This window comes from Daldinia caldariorum (assembly GCF_022478825.1).
Source record: "Daldinia caldariorum strain CBS 122874 unplaced genomic scaffold F4812scaffold_3, whole genome shotgun sequence".
NCBI classification, from domain to species: Eukaryota; Fungi; Ascomycota; class Sordariomycetes; order Xylariales; family Hypoxylaceae; genus Daldinia; species Daldinia caldariorum.
This window is the reverse complement of record NW_025953039.1, coordinates 1,962,408-1,990,264: the sequence shown is the minus strand read 5'-3', so window position 1 is coordinate 1,990,264 and position 27,857 is coordinate 1,962,408. Positions and strand designations below refer to the sequence as shown.

Sequence of the window (27,857 nt, the reverse complement as noted above, 5' to 3'; positions counted from 1 at the left end):
AGTTCATATATGCTAAGAAATAAGAAAAGAGTCGAATGCTCTCCTATCAAAGGCTATCATTCAACCCCTGGCATTATAACTATTCGACAAACCATCACAATAGTCTGGCTTTAACCTTGGTGTGATAATGGACGCCCCTGAACATGATCGGGATGTCGTCATCCAGAAATATTCCCTAGATCTAATCGCTGATTTTGATCGTTCCTTGATACCGTTTCTGAAGAAGCCCAATGGTCAACTTCGGAGGCGCGTGCGTATGAGGGAAACGACAAGATTGATGTCTCTTGTAAGTGCATATCCGTAGCTATAACAACCGAGAAAGGAGCTAATAGGCGGTAATAAGGTTCTGGAACCATTCCAAGAGCTGCCACAACTGCTTGATCCGCATTTGCCCAAGTGGTTGCCGACATTGGCGGAGGCATACCTGGGGTGTTTACAGGATCATCGTAAACACAGATCACTATCAATGCGGTCTCAACTTCTTCTTCCCCTCTCTGACGCAATATGCAAGCTTCTATATACGTTTTGCAAGATTCGAGGCGAGAAAGTTATCGTTAGGTTCCTAAATGTAGAGACGAGATATCTAGAGCTTCTCCTGCTCGCGATAGAAGAATCAGAGCGCAATGCTGATTCAGCTACTTCGTGGACTTGGCATGAAAGATACATTGTTCTACTGTGGCTATCGCAACTATTCTTCGCTCCATTTGATCTCTCAACTATATCATCTGGCGACGCCGACGATCTTGATCGGTTAGCTCTTCCCGGATTTGAGTGGCCGTCCCAAGTCCCAGGCATCGCCTTAAGGGTTATTCCTCTAGCGGTCAAATATATTGCGTCTCCTGGAAAGGAGAGGGATGGAGCAAAAGCACTCCTAGTTCGCGTCGCTATGCGGAAAGACATGCAGGAATTAGGAATCCTTAACGCTCTAGTGAAATGGGCTTTGTCGACATTAAAACCGTCGGGGGATGCTCCGGCTGAGTCTCCATACTATTATATTGGCACCATATCATTCTTAGCTGGGGTTCTTGGTGCTGCCGCGAATACATCTATCATGGATCCGTACCTTTCTGCCATTTTCGGTACCACACGGGCTATCGCCGCTGAGAAGAATCCCGTTTTCGACGTCATCACCGGCTCTGCGCTGGCTCGAAAACTGCTTATTAAAGTCACGCGCTCAGTGGTCACTCTGGTCTTGCGGAAGTCGGAGCAATCTGATGCTGATACTGAATTGGTAGAAGCTTCCATAGGATATATGCTTGAAAGACTAGCTGATAATGATACGCCGGTACGCTTCGCTGCTAGCAAAGCGCTTAGTATTATCACGCTTAAACTTGAGCCCGAAATGGCTTCACAGGTCATTGAAGCTGTGTTGGACTCACTCAACCGAAACGTGCTCTGGGTGAAAAATAAGACAAACCCGTCTGCTCGTCCTACGCGAGACATTACAGCTGTCGATCCGCTTGAGTGGCATGGGTTAATGCTTACTCTTTCACACCTTTTATATCGAAGATCGCCACCTCCTGAAGACCTATCAAATATCATCCATGCCCTATTGATGGGACTTTCTTTCGAGAAGCGAAGCCCGTCGGGAGGTTCAATTGGTACCAACGTCAGAGATGCATCTTGCTTCGGCATCTGGGCGCTGGCCCGTCGTTACAACACTTCCGAGCTGCTTCAAGTACAAACGAAATCCGTGTTAGTCGCTAGGGGACATGACCCAGCTGCGTCAATACTACAAGTAATTGCTACCGAATTGGTGGTGACAGCTTCACTTGACCCCGCAGGGAACATTAGGCGCGGTGCATCCGCCGCCCTCCAGGAATTAATCGGTCGCCATCCCGACATCGTCGAGAAGGGGATTTCTCTAGTACAGACAGTTGATTATCATGCTGTTGCTCTCCGCTCTAGAGCAATACACGAAGTTGCCTTACAAGCAACAAGATTATCACCACATTACGGCCGTGCGCTGTTAGAAGCAACTCTTGGGTGGCGAGGGATTGGAGATATGGACTCAGGGGCTCGGAGAGTAGCAGCTACTTCTTTTGGCGCGCTGACGGCCGAACTAATCAATATCGGAACCTCCGACCCCTTAGGTCATTTCAAGGGCGCTGTTAACTTGCTTTTATCTCGACTTGAAGCCCTTCAAGTAAGACAGGTAGAAGAACGACACGGACTTCTATTGAGCCTTGCGGCTATCTTTGACCTCCTTCCACACCTTCTCAAGGACAGAAAGCCTGAATCCCTTCAGGAAGTACCAACGACTGAGATCTGCACCGCTTTAAAAAAGGTCCTAGAGGATTTTAAAAACACCAAGTACAGGAAGCCGGAGCTGATCGCAGAGGCTGCTGGTCAACTAATAGTATCATCGACCCCGGTTCTCCTACTAAGTGTTATGCAAAACTGTTCCCCAGATATTCCAAAACCGAGTTTGCAGTCTGGTCCTGCGATTGTGGAGGAGGATAAATCTGAGTTATTGAGTTTGGTTGCTAAATTCTTGGACACATTACAGGTTGATCGCCCGAATTATGTCGTCGAGCTATTAGAAGCCTTGGAGAATGCTCTCGATAATTGGCTAGACAGAAATGAGAGTGAAGTAGTCAAGACTTCATCAAAAGCTGCTCTAGTTCTACTTCTTTTTGCTACCCAAGAACGCCGTAGTCAAATCATCGAAGAATGGTCCAATAAAGTACGCCGTTCACAAGCACCGCGTACTAAGCACGGTGACGGTTTTTTCCATGCCCTTACCTGTGCATACCAACTCCAACAACTCCAGCAAAATGAACACGGTCTTTCAGAGGGCGCTCTAGCGAGTAAAGTACTTGCAGAAAGATGGGCGCAAGACAGCGATATCGAAAATCATGTCGCGATTTTGCAAAGTCTAGTGGGCAGAGCTATCCTTAGGGACAGACCATTAGATTTTCTCACAATCGTCTCAGAAGGTCTGGATGACTATACTACGAACGCACGCGGAGATATCGGCTCCCATGTCCGTCTAGAAGCTATTAAAGCAACGAAGACTCTGCGGGAGTCGAGGAAAGATGAAGAACAGATCATCTCAACTCTCTTCCCACGTATACTTCGGTTAGCAGCTGAGAAGTTGGATCGAGTTCGTACCGAAGCACAATCAGCCTTAACCCTATTTATACATCCAAGGTTCGTAAACTTACACCAGAAAAAGTTGATAATATGTTATTAATCACCACGCAGAAATACTCAGACGTTCGGCAAGCTATCTTTTTCCTCGAAAGAATATTTCAATTTTCTGCTTCGCCTCTGCGATAAGGAGCAGTTAGACCCAACTGTGGCACAGTATCGGACACTCAACCTAGACGACTGCATATCCATACTGTTGGCTGGCCTCGTAACCTCAGCTGATACAGGTAACGAAGACTTGGTTATAGTCAGCAGAGCCGCACTCGCCGACTTCTGCGTGGAGTCAGCAGAGAATCTAAAGCAGATATGCGCCGCTTTCCTTCGCAACCTCAAGCAATACCAGGGCCAAGACCGGGTAATTGTCCCTACGCTGGAAGTCGTAGCGTTCCTGTTTCACGTTGGCGTCCTGCAGCAGTGTGCCGAGATGAACCTGCGGCAGCTCTGCGTCCTCGTGCAGAAGGCGGCGTACAAGACCGGCAACGTGCGCAAGCTCGAGGCCTGCATCAAAGTCTACGGCGCCATCGCAGCCGTCGACGCGGCTGGCGACATGTCGGGCATGTCGTCGGAGCTGGCGACGAAACGGCGCGAGGGCGTGCTCGAAGCGAAGAAGAGGCTCGCTGCTCTTCTGGCTCACCCCTGGCCTAGGGCGAGGTGCTTGGTCGTCGATGAGCTCTGGGAGTTGATAGGTGATGACGATGGAGATGCAAGACGTGCAAAGCTGCTCGCGGTGGATTGGGGCAAAGCCGAAAAATCCTACGTTAAAAATATCGTGGGAGAGCTAGGACTCGAGTAAAGGGGTAGGTAAATGGCTAGACCACGAGCTCGCTAGTTACTCGCAGGCCATGTTTCTACATAATTCTCTACTTGCTATATTAAATCAATGGACTCAAAGGGGAACCATAATGCGATTTGGTGTGTAGTAACTGACAAATGGTCATGTGCAATAAAAATGAGATGGAAATTAGATATAAATAAGTATCATGATGTTAACCCGGGGCATGTAAATAGGAACTATTCGCATATTATAAAACACCCACGCTCGTGGTGGAAGTAACAGGTGCCCAAACATAGCCGGCATACACATTCGCGCCGTTATCCGAAGGGGACAAAAAAAGGCCGAAAAGAGATGAAGGGTTTCATCGGTGTATTCGTATATGTTCCGAATTTGGAACCACGTCGCTCGTCGTTTTGGGCAGTTCGGGAGACACACTACCTCCTACGACCTACCTTAGGTACCTAACGTATATGTATAATAATATAACGAAGTGGAAGTGCGTGGGAGGTTTCAGGTATTTTTGTCAGCAGGACAGGTTTTTCCCAAGGAGGCAGCTCGCGAAGGGATGGGAAAGCTTCTCGCTGCGGTGTGACGGCGGCAGACTTTGTGCCGCATACGCCTAAATGTCATTGCTTCTCTACATATCCACATCCCATCATACCTGGGGAAAAGGAGAAAGGCTTTTTTAATGTCCATAAGGTACCGAGACGTCCGGTGTTGAAGAAGTGAAAATAGGTAGGTACGCGGGAGCTAGGATTCGTGTCTGAGGTCAAGTTTGGAGATAATTATATCAGACGGACCGCGCGCGTTCTCCCGAGTAAAACGCACATTTCTTACGCACGCAGACAATATGCAGTTAACCGTTCATGTTCGTGATATACTCATCCATGGGATTGCATGTATGATGTAGGTACTCAAAGTATCTCGACGTACCAGCAAACGGGTTACCGGATATGTACATGATAGGCGGTTCATGTTTTCTCATATCGCCAAACTGGGATAGGATAATTGATTGTCCTCTTAAAATCGAGCCCGCCTCTATGGGTAGTGTATCGGAGCTGGTCGTACGTACGTACGTTACGTGTCACGGGAATGTGTCTGCAGGCGCAAGACATACAGGCGCATAACCTGCGGTGAGAGACAGTATGATATTAGCCTCATCTATATGTATCGAGCTTTGTCTTAGCTCCAAAAAAAAAGTTGGACCGGGCCGAAGAGCTCTCTGGTGATGATGCAATGCCGAACCGCGCCCGGGTCTACCTAACTTGTATTTCCCTGCGCGCGGCTCGAGCCACCCATCAGCAGATGACATAAGACACGCGAGAACTTATGTGTGTGTTATTACTTAATTCTGGGCAAACCTGGGCCCTTACCTACATGATATATTAGAGGTACCTGAAGAGCTGTTTAAGACGGGATAGGTGGTGATCATGCCGTTTTACCGTGATCTGACCCTACGAGCCGTCGCCGCTATAAGACCGAGAGTAGAAAAGAGAACGGTTAGAAGATCCGAGGAGGGCCGGGCTAAACCAAGAAAGACAAGGACTCACGTGCTCAAGAGGTTTTTTTTTTTTTTTCCTAACCTCTTCTTCTCTCGTGAGAATCTGCCTGGATTCGAATTCGGCAACCTTGGAGATGGTAAAAGAGATGAAGCTAGACTGAAGTGGGAATAGCCGATTAAAACAGTTGCAGCATGGGGGACCTGTAGTAGAGAGGTAGCCACTTGGCCAAAGCTTTTCACCCCTGTCGAACTGCCCCTCCATGGACCCACTTGAAAGAGACCCTTGTCTAAGATGCGTGCGTCGATCTACAAGGCCTCCCCCGGTCCAGGCCAGCTTTTCCTACAATGGGAAGCTCTCAAAAAGATAAATCGTCCAGCAAATGAAAACCTTGCTATTCCAGCCTTTATCTCTGGTCACGCTTCCAACGTCGTTTTTTCGGTTGTTGGTAGTACCTAAGCATATGCTATGTTTTTAAATGTATCCCCCCGATTCTTTTAAAAGCTTAGCATTTCTTGAATATTTGTTCATAAACTCGTTGACTATGGCGAGATCGCCGAAATGTTTTTCGTTATCAATCGTCTTCCTACTTACCGCTCGCAAGCAGTCGCTCCAAACGGTCGGGTGCTAGTTGGATGCTTGTGGTTACAATTAATACTTGCGTTAATAACCACGTAGTTAGTACCTGGTCTGCCCTCGCGATGAAGGGGGACAGGCAAGGATAAACGTGGGAGAAGATTGGTACAAATCTCGAATGGCGTCGTCTATGCCAGACATAGTGGATATACTCCCATGATACTGAGGCAATTGAGAGAAAGCCTGAGAAGGCCTAGACTCCAAACTAAATGCCACGACATATGTATAGTTCAGCTTTCGCCTCAGTTCAACTTACTCGCGACTCCTGTTAACAGCGCTTGGTGTATCTTTGGATGATTTAGGTACTCGTAGGTTTTTAAAGTTCGTCATATTGTTACATTTGTAAGATATTAGGAGAACCAACCGTCGTAATTGATAGGAAGCGAAGCACCGGGCCAACCTTACCTCTACGGCAGGCATCCCGAAAAAGAGGTAGGGATGTCGCAATCCGAAAAACCTCATAATAGGTTTTTCTCCCCGCGTGATAGACATTAAGAAATCATATTTCATATAGCTATACGGTGCCCAATTCGAACGAAACTATTGGCGAGAGCATCTTGAGTACTATGTAGTAAGTGCTTCTTCACCTTTTACGCCCTTCAAATTTATACCTAGTACTTATATGCAATTTCACATGCGTGGCCTTTCGTACCACCACTAAAAAGATGAGCTGCATTAGCTTGAGATTATCTTATTAGTAGAAACGTGTAACATTAATCCGTTGCACAGCATTACTTGAGGTACATAAGTTTGTCTAACATGTTTAAATCTTGTTGATATCTATAAATACGTAGATAGATTAATTGATGTAAATGGAAATATACTATAGACATAGGAATAACATAGTGGCTTAAAGTGTTAAACCTTTTTGTAAATTATACCTAAATTGTGAACAAATTCCTACCTAAGTATGCACTTACTAGTAAGAAATTAGCTTCCATGTACCTGATGGTATAACCTGCTGATATAGTATGTAAATCAGGTTTGTTATCTGAGGAGCTGAACAAGTACCATACCAGCATCTAACGATCCCAGTAAACCGTGTTATGACCGTTGCATTACAGTACGAAAAAAATAAACGCTTAAAAATTCCTGAATAGCTGATCGAGCGTTCAAAAATATAAATATTTAAAGGCGTTTTGACATTTTTTTTTTTTAAAAAAAAACGCATACATATATAAACGCTTACATTCTCAAACGTTTGAGAATTTTTCAAACGCTTAAATCATGTGACGTTTAGGTAATATAAACCATTAGGTTGCGGTTTGGCTGCAGTAAGGTAATAGTAATAGCAGTAGCAGTAGCAGTAGCAGTAGCAGTAGCAGTAGCTAAGTTGAATTAAAAAAAAAGATTCATTTGCTTAGCCTTAGATTCGAACTATTACCTTGTATGGTGGTTTACTTGTACGTTTACATGTTTACATGTTTACTTCTACGTGGTGGTTTACTTCTAAGCATGCGTCTATTACCTTGACCACAATGGCCATTACGAATTACATATTACGTTACACGCGCGTACGACAAGCTACCTTATTTTAATATATCAAGGTAGGGAAGGTATCGTAGCTTCCTCTTGGAAAAGGCTCTTACATACTAAGACCCTGAGATATTCAAACGCTTATCTTGAAAGATAAACGCTTTTAATTTTCTAAACGTTTAGATACGATTAAATGTCAAAACACCTGTAGACGTTGAGAAACATCAACATCTAATATTTAAAATATTTTGACAAATTTAATTGTGTTATATCGGTTAAAAATTTCAAACCGTATATACACGGTTTACTGGTTCCCGCGGATCCCCGTAAGGTAGTTAATGTTAAAGCACAAAATCGGATGATTATTCCTTCGAGTTTCGCTCCGCCAGTGGCTCGTCTTCAGGACGGACGCGAGAATAACCTAACAAGATAAGTCCCGAAATAACGGCTCCCGAGCAAACATTTTACTTATCAACCTAGATATACTTTTGGGTACCCAAACGTTATGCACAGACTCGGCCCATGCCTTCGGGTCCGATAGGCGGTGCCAACCTTGAACGCTTTAAATCCTATCATCCGACATCTGTGCTGCTGTGGTTCATGTACACCTCCGACCACCTCCTACATAGTACTAAGTAGGTAGAGACCTCGCTTAACGAATTCGTACCAACCCCATCACGCCAGTCTGAAGATCGTATTTTTGTGACGGAGGCGACGCTAGGAAAGACGTGGGGACGGCATACATACATTAGGTACTACTATGTATGTATGTAGAACGGATGTACGTTACTATGTACGTGCTAGCAAACCCCGCCGCGCCCCTGCTCGCATCCTCACATGGGCCTAAGAGCATATCTAACTCGATCTTGACATCAAACCCTGCGACAGGTAACGGTGTTGGGCGCTTCCAAGTTCGGAACGGGCTGAGATGAAAGGACTGCACCTCGACAAATTTGTTTGATATCTCCCACATCTCCCACGCCATCGACTTTATTTGAATTTTATTAACCTGATCGACTTGATCGACCCTGTCGAACAGCAATCACCCGGTCTCACGTCTGTGCCTTTTCCTCTTTACACGGACATGGAAATGGTGTGCTCGCACAACATAGGTACGTGCGCACAGTACCTACGTTGAACGTTGTATTTCGTTGCACACACTTTGCCTGGCCGAGGTCATTTCAATGTTAGGTATTAATGTATAAATGTAGAAAAGGATGGGTCGCAAATCTCGGCTTGACAGATCGCCATCTAATGAGGATCCTAGTTAGGAGGTAAGGTTGAAGTAGGTACCTAAGTGTTATCTTTTCTAAGGACGCTGGAGCGGTGGTGGTGGCGGATAGGGTTGGAAGTTGGAACCATACGTGTATTATACACATGTACCTAGCAAATACAACCAGAAGGTAACCCCAGTACGTACATGTATCTCCATCAAAGTACTTTTTGCTGATATGCTCATACTTTAGATTAGGTATGCGCATAGACTAAATAAATCAGAGAGATATATCTACATATATCCTGGTTAAATACATACAATATATGTGGGACACTACGGGAGCTAGTAGCTCGATGTACACGATGGTACCTGATAACGTCTAGCCCTCTACGCTACCCGTCCTTTCCACTGCCACATCCATGTCACCACAAACTACAACTTCTCTAGTCTCCCCCATCCCATACCACGTTTTCTCTCATCTTCTGTCTGTCAATGTCGAACGCGATATTTACTACGATGTGCAATCCGAGGCCATTGACGCCACACAACTTTCACGTTCACAATTGGCATCGTTCTCATTGCGTATTATTCCATGTATCGCCCAGTAGACTTCATGCAAGTGTTGTCGGTAGAGGATCTCAGTCCACTTATTCATCGTCATAAGTTGGATACCGATACCATACTCTGGATACCTCTGGGCCGGTTTTCTGCAAATTGGAAATCAAATCGAAATACAACAAGCAACTCTCACACAGCTCCTTTTATCTGGATCTTAACGAGGAGGAGGAAAAGGAAAGACTTCGATCTGTTGCAGTGGTTCGACGAACTCATGTTCCGCCAGACAGATTGACCTTTCGTTTCAACTACGAACACCGTTGCTATTTCATCGCAAGCGGTGTCCTCTGAAGACAGCGTACCTATTCCCGCTCGTCCCCTCTGCGGAGGTTGACGAGCGTGGTCAAGTTCAGGCAGAGACAAGATGCACTTGTACTCATCGCCGCCGCCGTTCCGTAACCCAGACCAGGATAAGCCAACACTTTTAGTTTGTTGGTGGATTACGCTGTTTTGCACAGTCATAATACTATTGCGCATTGCCGGTCGTTTCGTTCGATCCGAGAAGTTGTTTAGGGAAGACAAAACGGCTGCATTGGCTATCATCCCGCTCTATCTGCGCATGGGATGTGTTCACATTATCCTGCTTTACGGAACTAACAATGCACATTTCACCGAGTTGACGGACGAAGACATTCATAAGAAGTCGATAGCTAGTGGCTTGGTGCTTGCTAGCCGGATATTTTATGCGGCAACGTATGTACTCTATCCCTTGAACCCTATGAGCTTTTCCTAGCCTATCCGGACTAATGAGCCGGATGCCCGTCAAACATGCCTAGTTTATGTTATATATGCTAACTTACTCCTAACTTAAGGCTCTGGATCCTTAAATTCGCCATTCTCGAATTCTTCAAACGCTTAACGAGTATTACCTGGAAGCGTTCACACGAAATCACTCTAATATTCATACGGGCTACCCTAGTTGCGACTTTCGTAGCTGTTCTAATAGCAGATTTGACAGAATGTCGCTCATTCGTCCGCTATTGGCAAGTTGTGCCGGACCCTGGCGGCCAATGCCGTCAGGGATTCGCCCAGCTCATCACAATGGCTGCTTGCAATATCTTAACCGACCTTCTCCTCGTTTTCTACCCGATTCCTATTATCCTTACTAGTCACATGGGCACTAAGAGGAAGGTTCAATTAACACTGCTGTTTTCTGTGAGCTTGGCTGTCGTGGCGATGACGGGGTATCGTGTTCCTCGTATAATTCGTGCGCATGGGAGCCAGCAGCTACGCTCTTTGCTTGCTTCTGTTGAGATCCTCTTCGCTACAGCCGCGGCTAACACTCTGGTTCTTGGATCATTTGTCCGAGATCGGGGCGTAAAGAAAACTAGGTATAGGCATAACTCCATGATTGCCGAATCTGTTGACTACTCGATCGAACGTAGGACTCCGTATCAAAGACATTGGGGCAGTGACGAGGATTTGGTGAGAGGTCTGGGTCTCGGTGCGGACCGTGAGCTCCAGGATGCCGTAAGACGACAAAATCAGGGCGAAAAACCAGCCAAACCTGTCTTAGCCGTGGATACTTGGCAGCTCTCTCGAAATCGTCAAAGCAACGCTACGCATAGTTTCTTAGACCGAGACCAAATTACTACATCTAGAAGCAACTCTGCCATAACACCTCGCAAAGTTTCATTCTTCGATGTTGGTGGACTACTTGATGGCGAACCATCTCGAAGCGGACGAGACAGTCTTAACTCTAGCCTTGGGCCACCATCATCTCTCACCCCAAGCGCTCCTTCCTCTGTTAAGCAAGCGACGTCCAATGGAATACGTCGCGGCTCTCAGGTAGTACTACAAGACTTAAGCGGTCTTCTCAGCCCTCTCAACCCTAGACAGTCTCGATCGAGCTCTAATAATGGAACCGAACTGGAATCAATACCTCAGCACCCTCAAGAAGCAACGCAAGATTCTTCCAATAGCCGCAGTAGTTCAAATGACACAGACGGGGACACAGATGCGGATAAAAAAGACTAGGGGTTGGTGTTCCTCGTGAGACGGCACTCGGGGCAATTTAAGGTTTCCCCAAGTCTATGGTAACCCACCTCGGAGAAGAAAGATCGACCTAGGTCAGCAACCATAAGTGACACATCGTCTTCCTTTACCACGACATTGATCATAAAGTAACCCACAGGGCCGCCTATCTCGTACTCTCGCATATTCAGGAACTAGCAGGTTTCTGCCGTCAAAACGCCTAATAGGCTTTAGGATCTACCGAGCGAAATATTGCTCTTTACTTATCTATTGAACATGATTATATCATGAGATTATGACGTGGACGTTTCAACTTTTTTTTTTCTACGTTGTTTAAACATACCTGCATACGAAGATTTTCAACGACACAAGATCTAATAAATACTTAATCACACATTTTCTATAACAGCGACCACGCCGGCCCAGAAGACTGGATTACACGGTGTTTTCGGATTAAGATAGGGGTTTAATCATGATACCACGAATACGGGCATATAGGGGGTTACAAGTGCCACTTTGGAGTTGTACAATATAGGTGGATATGGGATACCAAAAAAAGTGTACCGAGCGGCATATTCTAAGGAGTATGACATCAAGGATAGAGGACATATGAAATGGTGTTCTTGTCGCCATTTACTGATTTATGCTATATACCCCAAGCGCCATGCGCTTATATCTATCAAGTATCAAAATATAAATACGTGATATGTAGATGTGAGGTTCTACATCTCGTCTACACTTCACTATTTAATCATTAATTTATCTGCCAACTTTGTGATACTGCGTCTATAAGAACTGGAACATACGGGAATGGTCGAGTATGCTGAATTCAAGACATTGAATTTACGTTTGGCAAGGAACATCGACGCGAACCGGCAACATCCAAGGTCGTGCGTAATAAGTTTGACAGGTATTTGTGATTACTAGACTACAATTTTCCTTTTCTTCTTCTCCTCCCTCTTCGCGTAGCAGTTCTAAGTCTAAATTGCTAATAAGAACGAGGCCCTCTTCTTTCGTCTTCTCGATTAATAGGGAAAAATCAACCTCTGATCGAAGTACCTGCGGGGATAGACATTGTACCTAAAGAACAGCTCCCCCCATCGAGCTGCTGCAGACCAAAAAAAACGCCGCCCTCTGCCAAATCAAGTCAATGCTCGTAGACGCCGGTATTTTTGCAAAGCTTTTTTTTCTTTCTTTCCTTCTCGTATCCTTTTTCTTCTTTTTCCACTCGTTTTACCGTAGATAGAGACAACTTATGTGGATGGGTGGGTTGTCGTCGGTTCGGGGGTTCGGGGAGTTGTTTTTCTTTCATACGCACAATCTGTAACTGGCGTAACGACCGGCCGTCTCGCTGGAGCGGATGATCTTGACGACCTGGCCGCGCTTCATGCCGAAGTACTTTGCGACGGGGTCCTTCTGGAGGATGCGGGGGAGCTGTGTCTCCTTAAGGCGGTAGCGCTTGAGTAAGGCGGCCTTCTCCTCGCGGCTGAGGAGGACGTGGCGGGGGACGAGCTCGTGGTGGGTGATGTTGATGAGCAGGTCCTCCTCGAGGAACCACTCGATGGAGGTCCACTGGGCGAACTTGGCGATCTCCTTCTTGGCCGAGGCCGACACGGCCACGTGCGACACCAGGATTCCCGTGCTGTGGTTCTCCTGCGCGCAGAACTTGCCGAACTTGCGCATGTGCTCCGCCCCCAGCGAGTCCTCGTCGTGGAACTCCACCCATATCGTGCCCACGTCCGCTTTCGGGTCCGGGTTCGACGGCGTCGCGGGCGGGGTGAGCTTCTTTATCAACTCCGGGCTCGGTCGCGCTGAGAACTTGAGCTTCGAACGTCTTTGTACATTTTTGGCATCATGTTAGCTAGGTATTCTCCACCGGAGGTAGGCTTCCGAGTGTTTTCGAAATACGTACACGACAGTGCCGTCCATGTTACAGTAGATGTTCTTGAAGGATTCTAGCGAGATGTTGACTTCTGTCTCGGAGAGCTCGTAACCCTAGTAGCGCATTAGTATATACGCCTTATATGCGCAGTAGAACGATATCACGTTGCGCGGTTATGTATCGAAAACTGAGAGTCGTCGATGATGAGAATGGTTGTATTCTTACTCGGTCTTGGACCATCTCATGAACGGTTCTCCATGCTCGCCACGTCTTGACCGCGACCTTCTCGATCGCGACGTTGTTGGAGTTGTTCTCCTGATCCGACATCGCGAAAGCTACGCGGCTCTAGTAATTTCGTATGCGAAAAATCGAAGTATGTACTCTATTAGATAATTCGTCGTGAGGCTTTGATGAGGTGGGCGTGGAAGTTGAAGAATTGAAAAGTTATTAAAGAAAGACAATGCAAGTTCAGCCTTGCGTTACGAAGATGAAAAATTCCAAGGTATTTCGTACCTGTCTGGCTTTATCTGGATTCTGCAGGGGGTCAATGGGTCAATGCAGATAAGGTACGTACCTGTCATGTTATGGTCAGTGCGTAACCTTATATCCTTGCATGGGCACGTAACACTGTAATGTAGTGGGCCTCGCCCATTGCTTAGGTACGTAAGCCACCCTACAACACCAAGAGGAAAGCCCATCTAACTTATCTCACAAAGTATCTAAGGCGAGTCACACAACAAAATAAGGCTAGTAAGCAGATTGGCGGGGGACCTAGGACGTTTTAAGGTACCTGTAGCGGGAGAATCTCGGTTAGGCTTTGTGAATGAACACGGTGCCCACAGAGGAAAAAACGCTGAAGCACGAGCCACAGCCACTAAAAGTTAATGAATTGAAACTAGGTTTAAGTTTCAATTGTTAAATCGAAATCTTTTTTTTTAAACACTATATATATATCTAGTGGACGTGACTCCGAAATTTTCCTCCGCTGAACGTGGCAAGGCCTTCAAGGACCCTGAGATCTGGCCTCCTTTCCTCCTCCCCCCTTGGTATCTCTTGGGTTTACCATTCACTTTTTTATGACCTATTTACCTACCTAGGCATTACTCTCTTTCCGTTTTATATAATAAATCAAGACTTCGCTCTCTGATCCCCATCCTTTGCCATTTCGCCTCGTTCCATTCATTCTCTAACTAGTCCCTACGTTATAGAAAAGCGACCATGGCTGAGGTAGCTAACACACCTACCCCTGCCCCGGCGGGTGAGAACAAGAAGCCCGAGAAGCCCAATACCGAGCTCTTCCAGCAGCAATTGGCTAAGGCCGAAAAGGAATACCAAGATGCTCTCACTAGATATGTAGGTTGCGCACCCGCAATGGACCACGGGGAGAGTTCTATTCGTATTAATAAGGAAAACATAGAATGCTGTTAAGCAAAAGGTAGAGCTCGTCACGGGAAACAAGAACAAGGACACCCAGTCTCCTCTCCAGAAGCGCCGCCAGGAGCTTATCGCCCAGGCCAACGAGATCCGTAACAAGCAAGGCGCCGGCAAGAATGCTCGTAACACCAAGATGGATCAGATCAAGCGTCTCGATGAACAGCTACGATCCCGAATCGCCGAGCAGAAGAATGCGCGTGGCAAAGTAAACTTCAAGAGCGTCGAGGATCTCGACCGTGAGATTGAGCGCTTGGACAAGCAGGTTAACGGCGGCATGATGAAGCTGGTCGACGAGAAGAAGGCTTTGGCCGAGATATCCAGCCTTCGAAAGCAGCGCAAGAACTTTGCTCAGTTCGACACCTCGCAGAAGGGCATCGACGAGCTCAAGGCTAAGATCAAGGAAATCAAGGACAGCATGGACGACCCCGAAGCTCGTGCGCTAAGCGACCAATACACCAAGATCCAGGCAGAGCTCGACACCATCAAGGCGGAGCAAGACGAAGCATTCAAGAACCTGAACTCCCTGCGCGACGAACGAAGCAAGCTGCAAGCTGAGCAACAGGAGAAATACCTGGCCATACGCAAGCTTAAGGACGAGTACTACAGTGCGAAGAAGGCTTTCGGCGAGTACGAGCGTGAAGCACGCCAACGAGTCCGAGAACGACAGAGGGCCGAGCGCGAGCGCATCGAGAAGGAGAGGAAGAAGGAACGTGCCCAGAAGCTGCTCCAGGAGGCCAGCGACCCCGCCTATCTCGAGGAAATCCGAAGAGCCAACAGTCTGCTGAATTACTTTGACCCGTCCTCCGCCCCTGCCGAGAAGGCACCCCTTCTAGCTGATAGCGGTCTGAGTGCTCAAGCTTCACGTAAGGTTGACGACTCGGGCTTGAAGGGCGTCAAGCTAGTACGAAAGGAAGAACGCGAGGACGAATACCTACCTGCCGTGAAAAAGGGCAAGAAGGGCAAGAAGGGCGGCCACGCCGAAAAGAGCACCCACACCGAAAAGGGCTTCAACTTACCCCCTGCCGTCATCGACGACTGCTCATTCTTGGGAATTAACCCTCCTATGGGCCCCGAAGACGTTGCTGCTGCTGTCGAGAAAGTCAAGGCTAAGCTAGAACACTGGAAATCCGACCAGCAGGCCCAGACTCAACGTGTGAGTTATCAACCTAGAATTGGCATTTTGAAAAATTACTAACAAAGCGTAGAACATTGAGAAGGCCAAGAAAGAAATCGAGAAGTTAGAAGCTGAGGAAGCTGCTGAGGCTTCCGGTACTGCGACACCTAACGGCGTCAACGGGGACAACAAGTCGGATGACAAAGTGGCCGCCGTAACGTCGGATCTGAAGGAGGCATCATTGGAGGAGACATCGGCTTAGATGTCCGATGCGCCACCAATTGCCAACCACCAGTCAGTCGAGGTTAAATAGATGGATTCTCGGGTCGGGAAATAAGAAAAAGAAAAAAGAAAGAGAAAAAAAAGCCTCTATCGCCACACAATATCCAAGCTCAATTCCTGATTTGAGAGAGGAAGGGTGGACTACTGTTTTTGTTCTCTCACATGGGACAACAAAATTAACAAAAGGGGGGGGGCTTGGCTGGCTACAGGGAGGGATAAAAAACATTTTCGAGGGTCAGATTTCACAGCATTATTACCATGTATCTAGCACAGCACTAAGACGCCTACCTACCTAAGGTAACCCCATTCCCGTATTTCCCTCTTACATATTCATGTATATCCTTCTCTCTGTGTCTTGTGGCTCGTTCGTGTCCCATTTCTTTATGAGTGCAAGTCTGTCTGTTCTAGCTTGGTGAGATATAGTGAGCGGTCTCTTGTCATGTGTAAGTTGTATTGATATTGGAAGTAAACAAAAAGAAATAAGGATAAGATTGATAACCAACGCAAACGACAGGGCGGCGGCATCGGCCGAATAGCCTCGATTGCATCACATATATTGCATACATTAAGTACGCAACACCCGATCCCCCCATTCGGCGAGCTGCCTTTGCGAGCTTCGTTCACTTACATAGTAGCTGCTGTCCTCTATGCAGTACATACATACATACATCTATACTGTACATCTAGGTATGCCAACCTTACGTGATCCTCGGGGGGGACCCTATTTATTTCCTTTTTTTCGGTCTGAACAGGTATTATGATTCGCCCTTACGTTTTTTTTTTTTATGTCCCCCCTTCTAATAGATGGATGCTATGGGGGACGGGGGCGGGAACGGAAGGGGAGCAGTCTAACGCTGTATAATAAATGACTGACTTAAACGTGCATGGACGATGTCTCATAAAAACATTGGGTCGGGTCCATCCCCCTCCATCCATCGTCGTCTGTGCCAGTGGCTCGTCTTCCGTCCCGGCAGATCCAAGTGGAGACGAAGCAAGTTAGGTGGGTAGGTAGGGAGGCGGGATAGGATGGATGCGTGATATGGTAATATATTCCTAGGTATTATACGAAAGTCTAGTATATGTTTTTATTTACATGCTCGTGATCATATCGATATACATGTTTTTCTACTTGTCCTTGGTAGCTCACATTGAAAACATCGTGATATATCAGCTTATACACTACGAGTCAGAAAGAGAGGTAGATAGATAGCTGAGGTTAGGTTAAGTTAGGTACTCACTCATATGCCATGCAAAGTAAACTACAAATCTCGACCGAATTTACCTTACCACCCAACCAATATATTCGTCAGAGGCAGCAGACAGACACATATCATATCACTCGCATCATCAAATCCCCTAGCCCATACAATAACAACAACAACAAACATCACTCGGCCATTACTACCCTTTTCCTTCCATTTCCCTAAAGCTCCTCTTCACTGCCGAGGTCTTCGCTGATTCAACCCCCGAAGCCGGGGGACAGCTAATCACGTATAAATGGTAGGCTAGGTACCTACCTAATGTTATATGAATAAGAGTTAGATACGTACATGTATATATAAAAAAATGGAAGTCTCGCCCACTTCCCGTCGCCTACGTGTCAGCCGCATCGCCATAGGGCGGGGGGAAGCACCAAGGGGGCGCGTGACTTGAACGGAAAGCTACAGCAAGCAAGCAGCTCGTAACTCACTCGCTCAACTCACTCACTCATTCCCCTGTTGCCGTGTCCTGCCTGCCCTACCTGATCTGATCTGATCTGATGCTTTTCTTGATGCCCGGCTGGAGGGACACGTCTGTCCACCCTACCGAATCCGAATCAAACCAAAACGTAGCCCCCCTTCACCTCCCCCCAAATGGAAGAGAGGGAAAAAGAATGAGAGACGGACAAAAAAAAAGACGCACATGTTGGCTTTGTTTGCCTGCCAACGCCCATATCCGTGGATCGTTCCGGACCACGATGGACTAAGACAAGGTTTTAATTAATTTTGTTGTATATTGATTTGACTAAAGTACCTCGCTCTGCTATGCTATGCTATGCTCTTCTCTCCTCTCCTCCGCTTGGATGGATGGACAAGTCGATACAGGTACCTTAGGTAGGTAATATCGTACCTAGCTCCGCTCCCAATCACCCATTCACTTTCTTACCCAACCTTCCTGCCTCCCCTTCCCTTCCCTTTCCATCTCTCTCGCGTAGGTAGCCAACCAATAAAAAAAATAAAGTAAAAAATAAAAAAAAATCCCGTCCATACGTGCCGATATCGGGCACGGACAACAGCAGTAACATCGGCAACAAACACAGCATAGCACAGAAAAGTGAAACAACCACCAAAATAAGGGCAAGTTCATGAGAATAAAAAAAATGAAGCTTGCCGGACCCCTTGCCCTTGCTCTTGCTCTTGCTCGTCCAACCAATAGGTCACCCAATTGGAACAAACAAACAACAAACAGACCACTCCGTACGCCCACGATAGATAGATATTTCCCAAGGAAGAAAATTTGCCATCCGTCTTAGAAATGACTCCCAAGGTCGAAGTAGAAACCAGCTCCTGGAAGGAAAAAAAGGCAGCAAAACAAAATGAATAGAATATGTGTGTGTGTGTCTTGTTTGAGTTGTGAGTTGTGTATATTTGTTTGTATGTGAGTTGAACAGTTTGTCCGAAAAAAAAAGAGCAGATGTCTCGCCGCTATGCAGAAAAGAAATGGTATCTGGGACGTCTCTTTCCCTCCCCTTCCCAATCCATGCAACAGATACGGTGATCATGATGCGTCTTTCGTGGTCTCGTCAGTTACTTTCCTTCCTTCTTCTTTTCCAATTAGCTTCAATGAAAAGAGAAGAGAAAAAAAAGAAGTATGTCGTATGTCGTATGTCGTCGTGGTTATTGTGCGTAGGTTAGGTAGGTAGATATGCCATGCTGTGTGTGTGCTGTGATCCAATTTTACAAGGGTGACGGAGAGGGTTGAGGGACAGGATAAGTCTAGGCGTAAAGCTGTCGAGGTCACAGGCCGGTCAGATAGAATAAATAAATAAGCTTCTTCTAAACCATCCCTCCAACCATTATCATTCCAACTACGACTTAGGTCAGTAGGTCTGGAAGTAAGCAGTCGGCGGTGCGGTCGGCGGCCGGTACGTGCTATGCCTTCTTTGAGGTCCGGGTGGCGGTGCGAGTGGGTTCCCAACCGGTCCCGGCGTCCTCCTATCTATCCTATCAATCCTGTCCATGGTGGGTGGAGGCGGTGTTCTTCTCGCGAGAGGGTTCCGTTCCCGTTCCCTCTCGTGGAAAGTATCCCCTGCTACCGTAGCATTAGACGCACCGCCCCGTCTGCTAACCTTCCGTGATCCGCTTAAGGCACTCAACGGAGGGTCTTTAACTGCAGGCTCGTCGTCTTGCGGGAGGGTCAATTCGACCAAACTGTAAAAGTATTCAAGCACTTCCGGGTATCGCTGAACGCTAGATTGCCAATCCTCGTCGATTCCTCTCTTCAGAGTCGCTTGGGCCGCGGCAATCTCGTTCGGATGCGGTGGAGCTTGGTAGTAGTGGTATGCGTGAGCCGCTAATCGTTCAAGATGTGACGAATGTGCAGCTTTACGTCGTTCCGTGAGCAGCCGGAAATATTCGAGTATATAGTCCTGAGCGTGTGATCGAACCCACGTACTATTTGCCATGTTAAGTTTAGTAGGCTGTTGTTATACTAGGGCTTGGCGTCGCTCGGAGATGCCGTGGGAGGTGTCGTGAAAGCACTTACCGTACGTCATTATATATGGATTGCATCATGCGGGCCTCTGCTTGCTCGACAGCAATCTCGAGCCCCTTAGCCTCGCAATCGCAGGCGAGGCTGGCGGGTGCGTGACAGATAGCACAGTCCGGGTCCATTCTGATGATGGACTTGCGGGGTTTATGTTCCCTGGTATACATCTTAGCGGCGTGAAGCCGGAGGTGGCGGGCAGGAGAGCCGGAATGTGGAAAGTGGTGAACATGGGGCGGAGGTGTAGAGTATAGATGGAAAATATTGTACGACAGCACTGTTCACTTGACGACCCGAGAAGGGTCCATGGCAAGAGGGAGAAGAAGAGGGAAAGGGAAGAAAAGAAACCGGGGACCAGGGCAAGGACAGGAAAAAAAAAGTGACTGACCTGTATTATGAACTATGAATAATAGTGAAGAAACAACACAGCAGGCTTGACAATGGGCAGAGTCGCAGCAGGACAACGTGGGAGCAAGAGGGGGAATTGGTCGAGAGGTGAGAAGCAGTCAGTGGCTAGCTTCAATCAGAAAGTTGGCCTGCAGGAGCCAGAGGCTGACCGCCCTGTTGAGTGTGCCGCGATAGTCAATTGAGGGCAGCAAATAAGGGGGACCGTAGTCAGTTTGCGTCCCGATGGCACCGATATCTGGGCGCGCAAGATACCGCTTGTATGGAGGCGTGGGGAACGCGGAGAGCGAGGGAAATTCCAAGAACCCGCGACGGGAGAGGCGAGGAATAGACTTATCGGGTGGATCAAACCGGGGTTGTCTTCGTCCCTCCTATGCGGAAGTGGGAAGTGAGGAAGTGATGGTTTTTGAGAGGCTGGTGGCTGGGAAAGAAAAAAAAGAGACTCTTTCTTTTGGACTGCGTTGTGTGTGTGCTGCAAGACTGGCGAGACTGCAAGAGGTAGAGAGAAAGCGAGCAAGCAGCGAACAGCGAACAGCGAACAGCGAGTGGGAGAAACACAAGTCAACCTATGGTAGGGGATTGGGATTTGCAGAGTTTACCTGCAGCATCGAAAAAAGCCCACAAAAAAAAGAGAAGCCAGACAGCCAGACAAGCCAGACAAGCCAGGAAGAGCTAGGAAGAGCCAATGGCTGGTGGGGAAAGGTACTTAGACGAAGAGCCCAGCGGAGCCCAAAGACGAGCTTAGCGAGCAAGGAGGTTCGTGAGGGGGGACGACAGTTATGTCCACGTTTGGCCACAAGGAGGAAATTTAGCTGTCGTGGCTCGAATAGGTGGCAGGATTACTAGTAGCATGCAGTGTGCATGAGAGTAACCCAATCGAGAGTTTGCATAATCCGGCCGGCCTGGTTGTTGCTGCACGAGCCAGTAGTTAAATCGAATGTTGGAGAGATGTGACCAGGCAATGTATATGTATACGTATATGTGTATGTAAGGTAGGTAAGGTAGGTAAGGTAAGGTAAAGTAAGGTGAGGTAATAAGTAGGATGTATGTACGGTTAAGATATAAATATGAATTGTAAATAAATATAAATGTACGATGGTATTAGTCGTGTACTATTACCTATATATCAGGCACGCAAAGAATAAGAAGAGGGAAAAAGAAGGGTGTGTTTTCCTTTCTTAATAATGTTTATAATAGTGTATATAGGTAAGGTTGTTGTAAAGCGAGTGGTTGTTATAAAAAAGGAATAACTAGAGACATAACCTAAAACGGATCAGGTGAGGGCGTCGAGATGGATGATAGAGCAATTGGTAAGGGATGGCTCGATGGTTAGATGTGATGGTTATATGAGATTAAACCCCTACTTTGTGTGATGACATGTTCCATTCACGTTAAGGTAAGGTATATATATATAATAACAATTATATATATAAGGTACCTACCTTTTAAGCCGACCAACAGAATAACAGAATAACAGAAACAGTAAAAACAGAGCAAAAAAAAGAGACGATCCTTCGAAGCGCTTGCTTCCCCGGCTTTGTCTGGGTCAGCTCGACATCCAAACGTGGCAGCGGTAATGGCGGTGGTAACTACGAATCGTACTAGTGGTAACAGTGCCAGTGCCCGTGTAAGCCGGTGGTGGTATAGTAGACCGTAGCGTCACTGATGATGTTCGATACATAAGGAGACGACCCGCAATCTCGAGACAGTGTTTGAGGCTCCGAACATTTCCATTTATTTGACTGGACGCCCGCCAAGCTTCAAGTTGCCTAGGGCCTGGGCTGCCCGCATTCTTTACCATCGTGCAAAGTGAATGGCGTCCTTGCTTTGGGGGCCACCCCGGCACTGCTCACCGCCTTTCGGGCGCATCGAGCGGCTCTAAAACACCTCCGGTTGAGACTAACCATTGGCGCCTATCAATTCCAGTGAAGCCCTTGTTTGAGCCAACTATGTTAAAAAGGGCTGTGACTGGACTGATCAGAGTACCTAAGGTAACTACACATCTTTGAGCGGTACTATATTAAGGTGTGCCAAAATCTCCTCGATTGGATGTTGTTCTGGTGATTTTCGCACTTATACATTAGGTATATAAAATTTTGTGTTGTGTTGCGTTGTGTTTTGTTGTGCTGCGCTGTCGTGCGAGGTTTGGGTCCTGTCTAACAACAATCCCGCGTTTTTGTTCCTTTGCCCCTTCCGGAAAAGATGATCCCGTTCGACCATGTGACCTGCCATAAAACCTTTAACCCGAAGCCGGCAGCCGGCATTGACCCGACCTGAAGCTAGGTAAAAAGCTAGAATGTTTAAATGGGGTTAAAAAAACAAAAAAAAGAACAAAGCGCTAGTCTTATCTTATCGACAACGCAATGCCACTTCGTCGTTATCAGATAAAAATTCATTATTTGGGGAAAAGATGACCTGAGAGGAAATGGCTTTTGGTCAGGTTCATCTTCAACCCAACCAGCGAGCTACCTAGGTTAGGAGCTTAAAAGCTACAGCTTTGCAAACGTCACCGACGACTATGAATTTAATAATATAGTTTCAAACGATACCCCCGCCCAAAATGCCTCCAAGGTGTACTCCTCCGGGCTCCGGCATATTCCTGCCGTTCCTCTACCCGACCCTCTTTCGATCCGCATCCTCGCGTATAATCGGCCGGGCGAAAATCACCACCACAGTCCTACACTCCTCTAGCCCCTCCCCCTCCCCCTCCCCGAATTCTACCCAGCCCTCGTCCTCAAGCGACGCCCTGCCCTCCTCACGCCTCAACCCGGCGCCGGACGACTACGCGATATCGACCTTTGCGGACAAGGCGCGCATCACGGTGCACGCGGGGGGCGGCGGTCATGGCTGCATCTCGTTCCTGCGGGAGGCCTTTCTCGCGAACGGCCCCGCGAACGGCGGCGACGGCGGGCACGGCGGCAACGTGTACATCCAGGCCGTGCACGGCGAGACCTCGCTGCACAAGCTGGCGCGGCGCCGCATCCTGCGCGCGGGCCGCGGCAAGACCGGCCAGGGGGGCAACCGCGGCGGCGCCCGCGGCGACGATGTCGTCATCCAGGTGCCCGTGGGGACCGTGGTCCGGGAGCTCAACCGCATCGACCCCGTCGTCGAGGAGAACATCCGGTACCGCGAGGCCAGGGCGCGCGAGCGCGAGTACGAGCGGCTGGTGAGGGAGTCCGAGGCCGAGGACGTCGAAGAGGCTATCCGCGCTGAGCTCCCCGAGGCCCCCGAGCACCCGCACTTGGACAAGTTCCTCCTGTACCCCGGCATATCGAATACCGAGCGCCGCAGCCTGACGCTGCCCCGCCTCCCGCGCCGCGACCGCTTGTACGTCCAGCCCGAAGCCCCCATCTATCTCGACCTGTCGGCGCCGACGCCGCAGCCCATCCTGCTAGCCGCGGGCGGGATAGGGGGCCTGGGCAACCCGCACTTCGTGTCGAAGGAGCGTCCGCGACCGCTCTTCGCGACCAAGGGCGAGCGCGCCGTAAGTCTGCAGCTGGAGCTGGAGCTCAAGCTCCTCGCCGACGTGGGTCTGGTGGGGCTGCCCAACGCCGGCAAGAGCACGCTCCTGCGCGCTCTGACGAATAGCCGCGCCCGCGTCGGCAACTGGGCCTTCACGACCTTGCAGCCGAACATCGGCACCGTCGTGCTCGACAACCACAAGGGGCGCCCCGTCGTGCCCCCGCCGAAACCCTCGCCCCCGGCCCCGCACGCCGTCATCCGTGACGCCAAGTACGGGTCGGTAGTCATCTCGCAGCGGGACCAGCTGGGCGCGCCGGCAGGCTATTACGGGACGGGGCCGGCGGCGCCGGAGCCGCGGACGCGCTTCACGATCGCCGACATCCCGGGGCTCATCCAGGGCGCGCACCTGGACCGGGGCCTCGGCATCGAGTTCCTGCGACACGTGGAGCGCGCGGGGGTCCTGGCGTTCGTCGTGGACCTGAGCGCGGGCGACGCCGTGGAGGCCCTCAAGGCGCTGTGGACGGAGGTCGGGCTGTACGCGCGGATGCGCGAGGACGAGGAGCGGGACCGGGAAGCCGCGGGCCGCATCGATTGGGAGGGGGACGGTAGCAGTTCCCCGAGCGCCCGGGCTGCCGGTAGGAATATGACGGGCTTCGGCGGCGGCGGGCACATGATGGTAACGTCGAATTTCCCGGAGCCGATGCCCGGCGAGGAAGGCGGGTTGCACATCGCGGCGAAGCCGTGGTTCGTGATCGCCACGAAGGGCGATTTGGAAGGGACCCAGGAGAACTACGCCCGGCTGAAAGAATACCTAGATGCCGTTACGGATGGGCGGGAACCGCATCCTAGCGGAGTCGAGGACGCGTGGATCGAGGACTGCGCTGCGATACCCGTGAGTGCTATTAATGGACACGGCATGGGCAGGATCATACACTGGATAGTAGGATTATTAGACGAGTCATGAACAGAATAAAGAGAGAGTGACTCGGATCTCGGAGCTGTGGACGGATGCATTTTTTATACGTGGCATGCATGTATGTACCTATACTGCTAAAGTCCGAATCTGCTATAATGTACATAGAACGACTTATTCCCATAATGAACCTCGTAGCAAGTAAAAAAGTGAAGCTTTTCGATATATCAACACAAAACAGCATTTCCGCCCATGTCTTTGTGTTATACGAGTCCTCGACTAACTTCAAATTAATTCATAACCTTGGACAAATTTAAACCGGTTTAAACAACGGGCGGAACGCAAGGCAGGTTCCCTAATTAGCCTCCATCTTGGCATCTTCCGCCATTTCATCACCGTTAGCTTCACCAGGCTGCTCGGCCGTTTCGTTTTCGCCGCCAGCTTCTTCGACTGCGGGCGCATCTTCCAAGACCTCATCTTCCTTGGTCTCGGGATCCGCCTCGGCAGCCTCCTCTTCTTGTTTCGCCGACTCCTTTAACGTTCGGTTGATAACGGGTGTAGTGTCATTGAAGACACGGAGAAGCATCGCTGAACGGTCCTCCTTTGGCAGCATCAGGTTTAACGAGTGGAAGCTCTTCCACAGCGGAAGCACCATGCGCTCTGAGAAGTCTGGATCGCTTCCATCGGGCTCGACGATGAGAATACAGCAACCCATACCAATTTCCTTGGCCCGCTCGCCAATTTCGTTAAGCTTTTTCCAGTCCTCGTCGATGAACTTCGGGAACATCTCCTTTAGGAGCCTATGGAAAGTCTCCTTGTTCATTAAGCGCACGACACGCTCGGGACCGACATAACCTTCGATGATAGGCATGCCCTCTGATTGTATTCGCCATCTGCAAACCTCCGCAGACGGGGCATCTTGCTTCATGAACATCTTAACACCTCCATGCACAAACTTAACCCCACGACCTTCGTTTTCAGATAAGATGTCCCTAAGGAGTGCACTTGTGTAGTAGATAGCTTTCGCAGGTTCGCCCGTAGCATTTCGTACCATAAATCGATCTGAAGGAAATCTTGGAGATACTTTATAAAACTTTTGAATATCCTGGATGACGTGATGGTCTGGTGGTAAGTATTTGAATGGCTCTTCGTAATTGCCATCAGAGGGCTTGACTTTTCGGTCAGGTTGGGTATTCTTTTGAGTTGTTTCGGGCTCCGGTTTGGCTTCTTCCGGCTTAGATTCCGAAGATACTTGTTCTGTTTCGGGAACAACTTCGGAGACAATTTCAAGTTGAGCCTCCAAGATCTCACCTGGAGGCGAGGCAGTTTTTTGCTTTTTGGTATCTACTTGTGTCTCCGCTTCATCATCTAGAGTCCTCTTAACCCCAACTGTTGGCAGTACATCAGTTGGCTCGCCCAAAGCAGCCTTCTGTTCTTCTATCTCGATCTTGGCTTCCGTTTCTGCCTTGTCAGCGCCATTGGTGCTGGTGGTGTTGGCAGGGGCCCGACTTCGAGCTTCTGGCTTGGCTTTGAATTCCTCCTTCTTTTCTAGCACTGTGATGAAAAATCCGCCGGTATCCTGTTGGTGGGCGTACACTCGCATACAACGGTCCAGCTCTAGGCCGGAACAGTCGCTAGTATCTGGCCTGGGGAACATGGTTTCTGTGAGCTTGCCGGGTATCTGACCCTCCGTTGTTAGGACGTGTTGCTGAACTTCTTCCCAGCTGCTCCAAACGCGGCCAGATTTGTCCATAATCTGCCATTGGTGCATTCCCGGGCTTCGCTTCAGTAGAGGAAGTCTATCTTTGCAGTCGACAATCTGGATCTTGCTGGGACCGCCACAGCGCTCGATCGCGGAAACAACAACCGCTTCGTTCTCAACGGGATTCATGCTGCACGTCGAATATACGACTCGACCACCAACCTTCAGCATCTGGAGAGCACGAACCAAAATCCGAACCTGGGTGAGATGAAGTCCTAATGCGTTACCCGGTTGCCAATCCTTCCACAAGTTGATGTTCTTCCTCAGAGTCCCGTCCCCTGAACAGGGCACGTCTGCAAGTATCCTGTCAAATTTTAAGTATTGCCCCTTCTCCGGGTGGTCTGGGTGAGACGGCAGCTTGATAGCGGGGTAAAGAGTTGCGTCGTGGTTTGTAACGAGAAGATTAGGGGAAGAAAGTCGCTTAAGTTGGTGGACAAGCATGTGACTCCTCTTATAATCCGCATCATTGGCGATGAGTAGTCCAGTCGCGCGGCCGTCATCGCCGGCATCCACTGAAAGGTCGACGTCAACGTCAACGGTCTCCGACTTATTCTCGCCGAATGACTGCATGAATTTCCGGACTCTAGCCTCCTCTCCCGCATGGACCATCTCGAGCAATTGGGCAGCCTTGCTTCCGGGCGCGGCGCAGAGGTCCAAAACAGTCATTCCAGGCTCGACATCCATCAGTAGAGGCGGAATCATACTGACAACTTCCTGTCGGCTGATATTGCCAACGGTAGTTTCCGAGACTAGGAACTTCTGGAAGGCGGCAAAGGGAGGAAACTTGCGGATGACATGCTTAGGGGTATTCATGGAGTATGCGAGCTGGTCGGGGTACCAAGGGACCGGCTGAGGAGCCTGTACAGGCTCGCCATCGTAGCGCTCGATCTTGACGATCTCAGGCGCATACCTCGTTTCTAGAAGTCGCTTGACCTCGAGCGCGTGGCCTTTCGATCCGCAGAAACGGAACGAATTAGGTAGCTCCCTCTTCAATGCTTCCCAAAACTCGGATCTTTCTTGATCCTCAAAAGGTAAAGCGCTATTGTAGTACTTTTCGAGGTTCTTGTTCTCCTTCACGATATCGTTGTAGGATCGATACGGCGCCGGGCCGTCGCCTCGAGGAGCACGATTAGAACCGCCTTTGCGACCACCCTATTGTAAATGGTTAGAGTAATTTGATATGAGTTTATAAGACATAAATAAATAATAGCGATTAATATTTACCCTGAACTTCTTTCGCCCCATTTTGATATTGTTTGCGAAAGTTATTTGAATTGAAAGCTTTCGCAGACGAAATGTTGAAAGGTTTAAAATTGAAGCTCTTCTGCAAAATAGACGCCAGAGAAAGCTTAATTAAGTTCGTGCCCCACTACTATGTATCTTATCTGCCCCACCAAAGCTTTTTAGCCCTTCAGGCTTCAGCTGATACATTTAGCCCATTGTTACATACGTATACTGCTTAGTAGAATATATGTATTTGGGCATAATGTTTTTCTTAAGAGATGACCCCTATTA

The 27,857-nt window shown here is 48.6% G+C and overlaps 7 protein-coding genes across 7 annotated transcripts; 4 read left to right on the top strand and 3 right to left on the bottom strand.

The window, feature by feature from the left end:
* The first annotated feature begins 18 nt into the window (after positions 1-18).
* On the top strand, positions 19-4,192 carry F4812DRAFT_278643 (tubulin folding cofactor D C terminal-domain-containing protein). The gene is made up of 3 exons (XM_047930988.1): positions 19-286; positions 344-3,153; positions 3,208-4,192. The coding sequence occupies exons 1-3, from the start codon at positions 128-130 to the stop codon at positions 3,944-3,946; spliced, it is 3,708 nt and encodes a 1,235-aa protein (XP_047793103.1). The 5' UTR covers positions 19-127; the 3' UTR covers positions 3,947-4,192.
* A 5,357-nt stretch (positions 4,193-9,549) lies between these two features.
* On the top strand, positions 9,550-11,605 carry F4812DRAFT_278558 (uncharacterized protein). Its single transcript, XM_047930986.1, has 3 exons — positions 9,550-10,063; positions 10,183-11,439; positions 11,505-11,605. The coding sequence occupies exons 1-2, from the start codon at positions 9,735-9,737 to the stop codon at positions 11,345-11,347; spliced, it is 1,494 nt and encodes a 497-aa protein (XP_047793102.1). The 5' UTR covers positions 9,550-9,734; the 3' UTR covers positions 11,348-11,439; positions 11,505-11,605.
* Positions 11,606-12,109: 504 nt separating this feature from the next.
* Positions 12,110-13,776, bottom strand: F4812DRAFT_418981 (DNA-directed RNA polymerases II 24 kDa polypeptide). The gene is made up of 3 exons (XM_047933304.1): positions 13,452-13,776; positions 13,257-13,339; positions 12,110-13,178 (listed from the first exon to the last, which is right to left on the bottom strand). Exons 1-3 carry the CDS (start codon positions 13,551-13,553, stop codon positions 12,653-12,655), a joined length of 711 nt encoding a protein of 236 aa, XP_047793101.1. The 5' UTR covers positions 13,554-13,776; the 3' UTR covers positions 12,110-12,652.
* A 330-nt stretch (positions 13,777-14,106) lies between these two features.
* Positions 14,107-16,136, top strand: F4812DRAFT_418980 (uncharacterized protein). The gene is made up of 2 exons (XM_047933303.1): positions 14,107-14,579; positions 14,644-16,136. The coding sequence occupies exons 1-2, from the start codon at positions 14,445-14,447 to the stop codon at positions 15,853-15,855; spliced, it is 1,347 nt and encodes a 448-aa protein (XP_047793100.1). The 5' UTR covers positions 14,107-14,444; the 3' UTR covers positions 15,856-16,136.
* A 2,999-nt stretch (positions 16,137-19,135) lies between these two features.
* F4812DRAFT_456798 (uncharacterized protein) lies at positions 19,136-19,928 on the bottom strand (the record flags this gene model as incomplete). The annotated part of the gene is made up of 2 exons (XM_047937053.1): positions 19,136-19,709; positions 19,801-19,928. The coding sequence occupies 2 exons, from the start codon at positions 19,926-19,928 to the stop codon at positions 19,136-19,138; spliced, it is 702 nt and encodes a 233-aa protein (XP_047793099.1).
* A 2,458-nt stretch (positions 19,929-22,386) lies between these two features.
* F4812DRAFT_278442 (GTP-binding protein Obg/CgtA) lies at positions 22,387-24,783 on the top strand. The gene has a single exon (XM_047930984.1). The coding sequence runs from the start codon at positions 22,766-22,768 to the stop codon at positions 24,629-24,631; it is 1,866 nt and encodes a 621-aa protein (XP_047793098.1). The 5' UTR covers positions 22,387-22,765; the 3' UTR covers positions 24,632-24,783.
* On the bottom strand, positions 24,784-27,647 carry F4812DRAFT_278421 (S-adenosyl-L-methionine-dependent methyltransferase). The gene is made up of 2 exons (XM_047930983.1): positions 27,567-27,647; positions 24,784-27,494 (listed from the first exon to the last, which is right to left on the bottom strand). Exons 1-2 carry the CDS (start codon positions 27,585-27,587, stop codon positions 24,936-24,938), a joined length of 2,580 nt encoding a protein of 859 aa, XP_047793097.1. The 5' UTR covers positions 27,588-27,647; the 3' UTR covers positions 24,784-24,935.
* Between the last annotated feature and the right edge of the window lie 210 nt (positions 27,648-27,857).

What these genes read in the sequence shown, in the direction of transcription:
- F4812DRAFT_278421 (XM_047930983.1), bottom strand. Translation starts at nt 27,587, where the DNA reads ATGGGGCGAAAGAAGTTCAGG. An exon ending in TGGGGCGAAAGAAGTTCAGG is followed by an intron (nt 27,495 to 27,566) that starts GTAAATATTAAT and finishes CATTTACAATAG; the next exon opens with GGTGGTCGCAAAGGCGGTTC.
- F4812DRAFT_418981 (XM_047933304.1), bottom strand. Translation starts at nt 13,553, where the DNA reads ATGTCGGATCAGGAGAACAACTCCAACAACGTCGCGATCGAGAAGGTC. An exon ending in ATGAGATGGTCCAAGACCGA is followed by an intron (nt 13,340 to 13,451) that starts GTAAGAATACAA and finishes ATGCGCTACTAG; the next exon opens with GGTTACGAGCTCTCCGAGAC. An exon ending in AACATGGACGGCACTGTCGT is followed by an intron (nt 13,179 to 13,256) that starts GTACGTATTTCG and finishes AAATGTACAAAG; the next exon opens with ACGTTCGAAGCTCAAGTTCT.
- F4812DRAFT_418980 (XM_047933303.1), top strand. Translation starts at nt 14,445, where the DNA reads ATGGCTGAGGTAGCTAACACACCTACCCCTGCCCCGGCGGGTGAGAAC. An exon ending in AAGATGCTCTCACTAGATAT is followed by an intron (nt 14,580 to 14,643) that starts GTAGGTTGCGCA and finishes AGGAAAACATAG; the next exon opens with AATGCTGTTAAGCAAAAGGT.
- F4812DRAFT_278558 (XM_047930986.1), top strand. Translation starts at nt 9,735, where the DNA reads ATGCACTTGTACTCATCGCCGCCGCCGTTCCGTAACCCAGACCAGGAT. An exon ending in CGGATATTTTATGCGGCAAC is followed by an intron (nt 10,064 to 10,182) that starts GTATGTACTCTA and finishes TCCTAACTTAAG; the next exon opens with GCTCTGGATCCTTAAATTCG.
- F4812DRAFT_278442 (XM_047930984.1), top strand. Translation starts at nt 22,766, where the DNA reads ATGCCTCCAAGGTGTACTCCTCCGGGCTCCGGCATATTCCTGCCGTTC.
- F4812DRAFT_278643 (XM_047930988.1), top strand. Translation starts at nt 128, where the DNA reads ATGGACGCCCCTGAACATGATCGGGATGTCGTCATCCAGAAATATTCC. An exon ending in CGACAAGATTGATGTCTCTT is followed by an intron (nt 287 to 343) that starts GTAAGTGCATAT and finishes GGCGGTAATAAG; the next exon opens with GTTCTGGAACCATTCCAAGA. An exon ending in ACCCTATTTATACATCCAAG is followed by an intron (nt 3,154 to 3,207) that starts GTTCGTAAACTT and finishes ATCACCACGCAG; the next exon opens with AAATACTCAGACGTTCGGCA.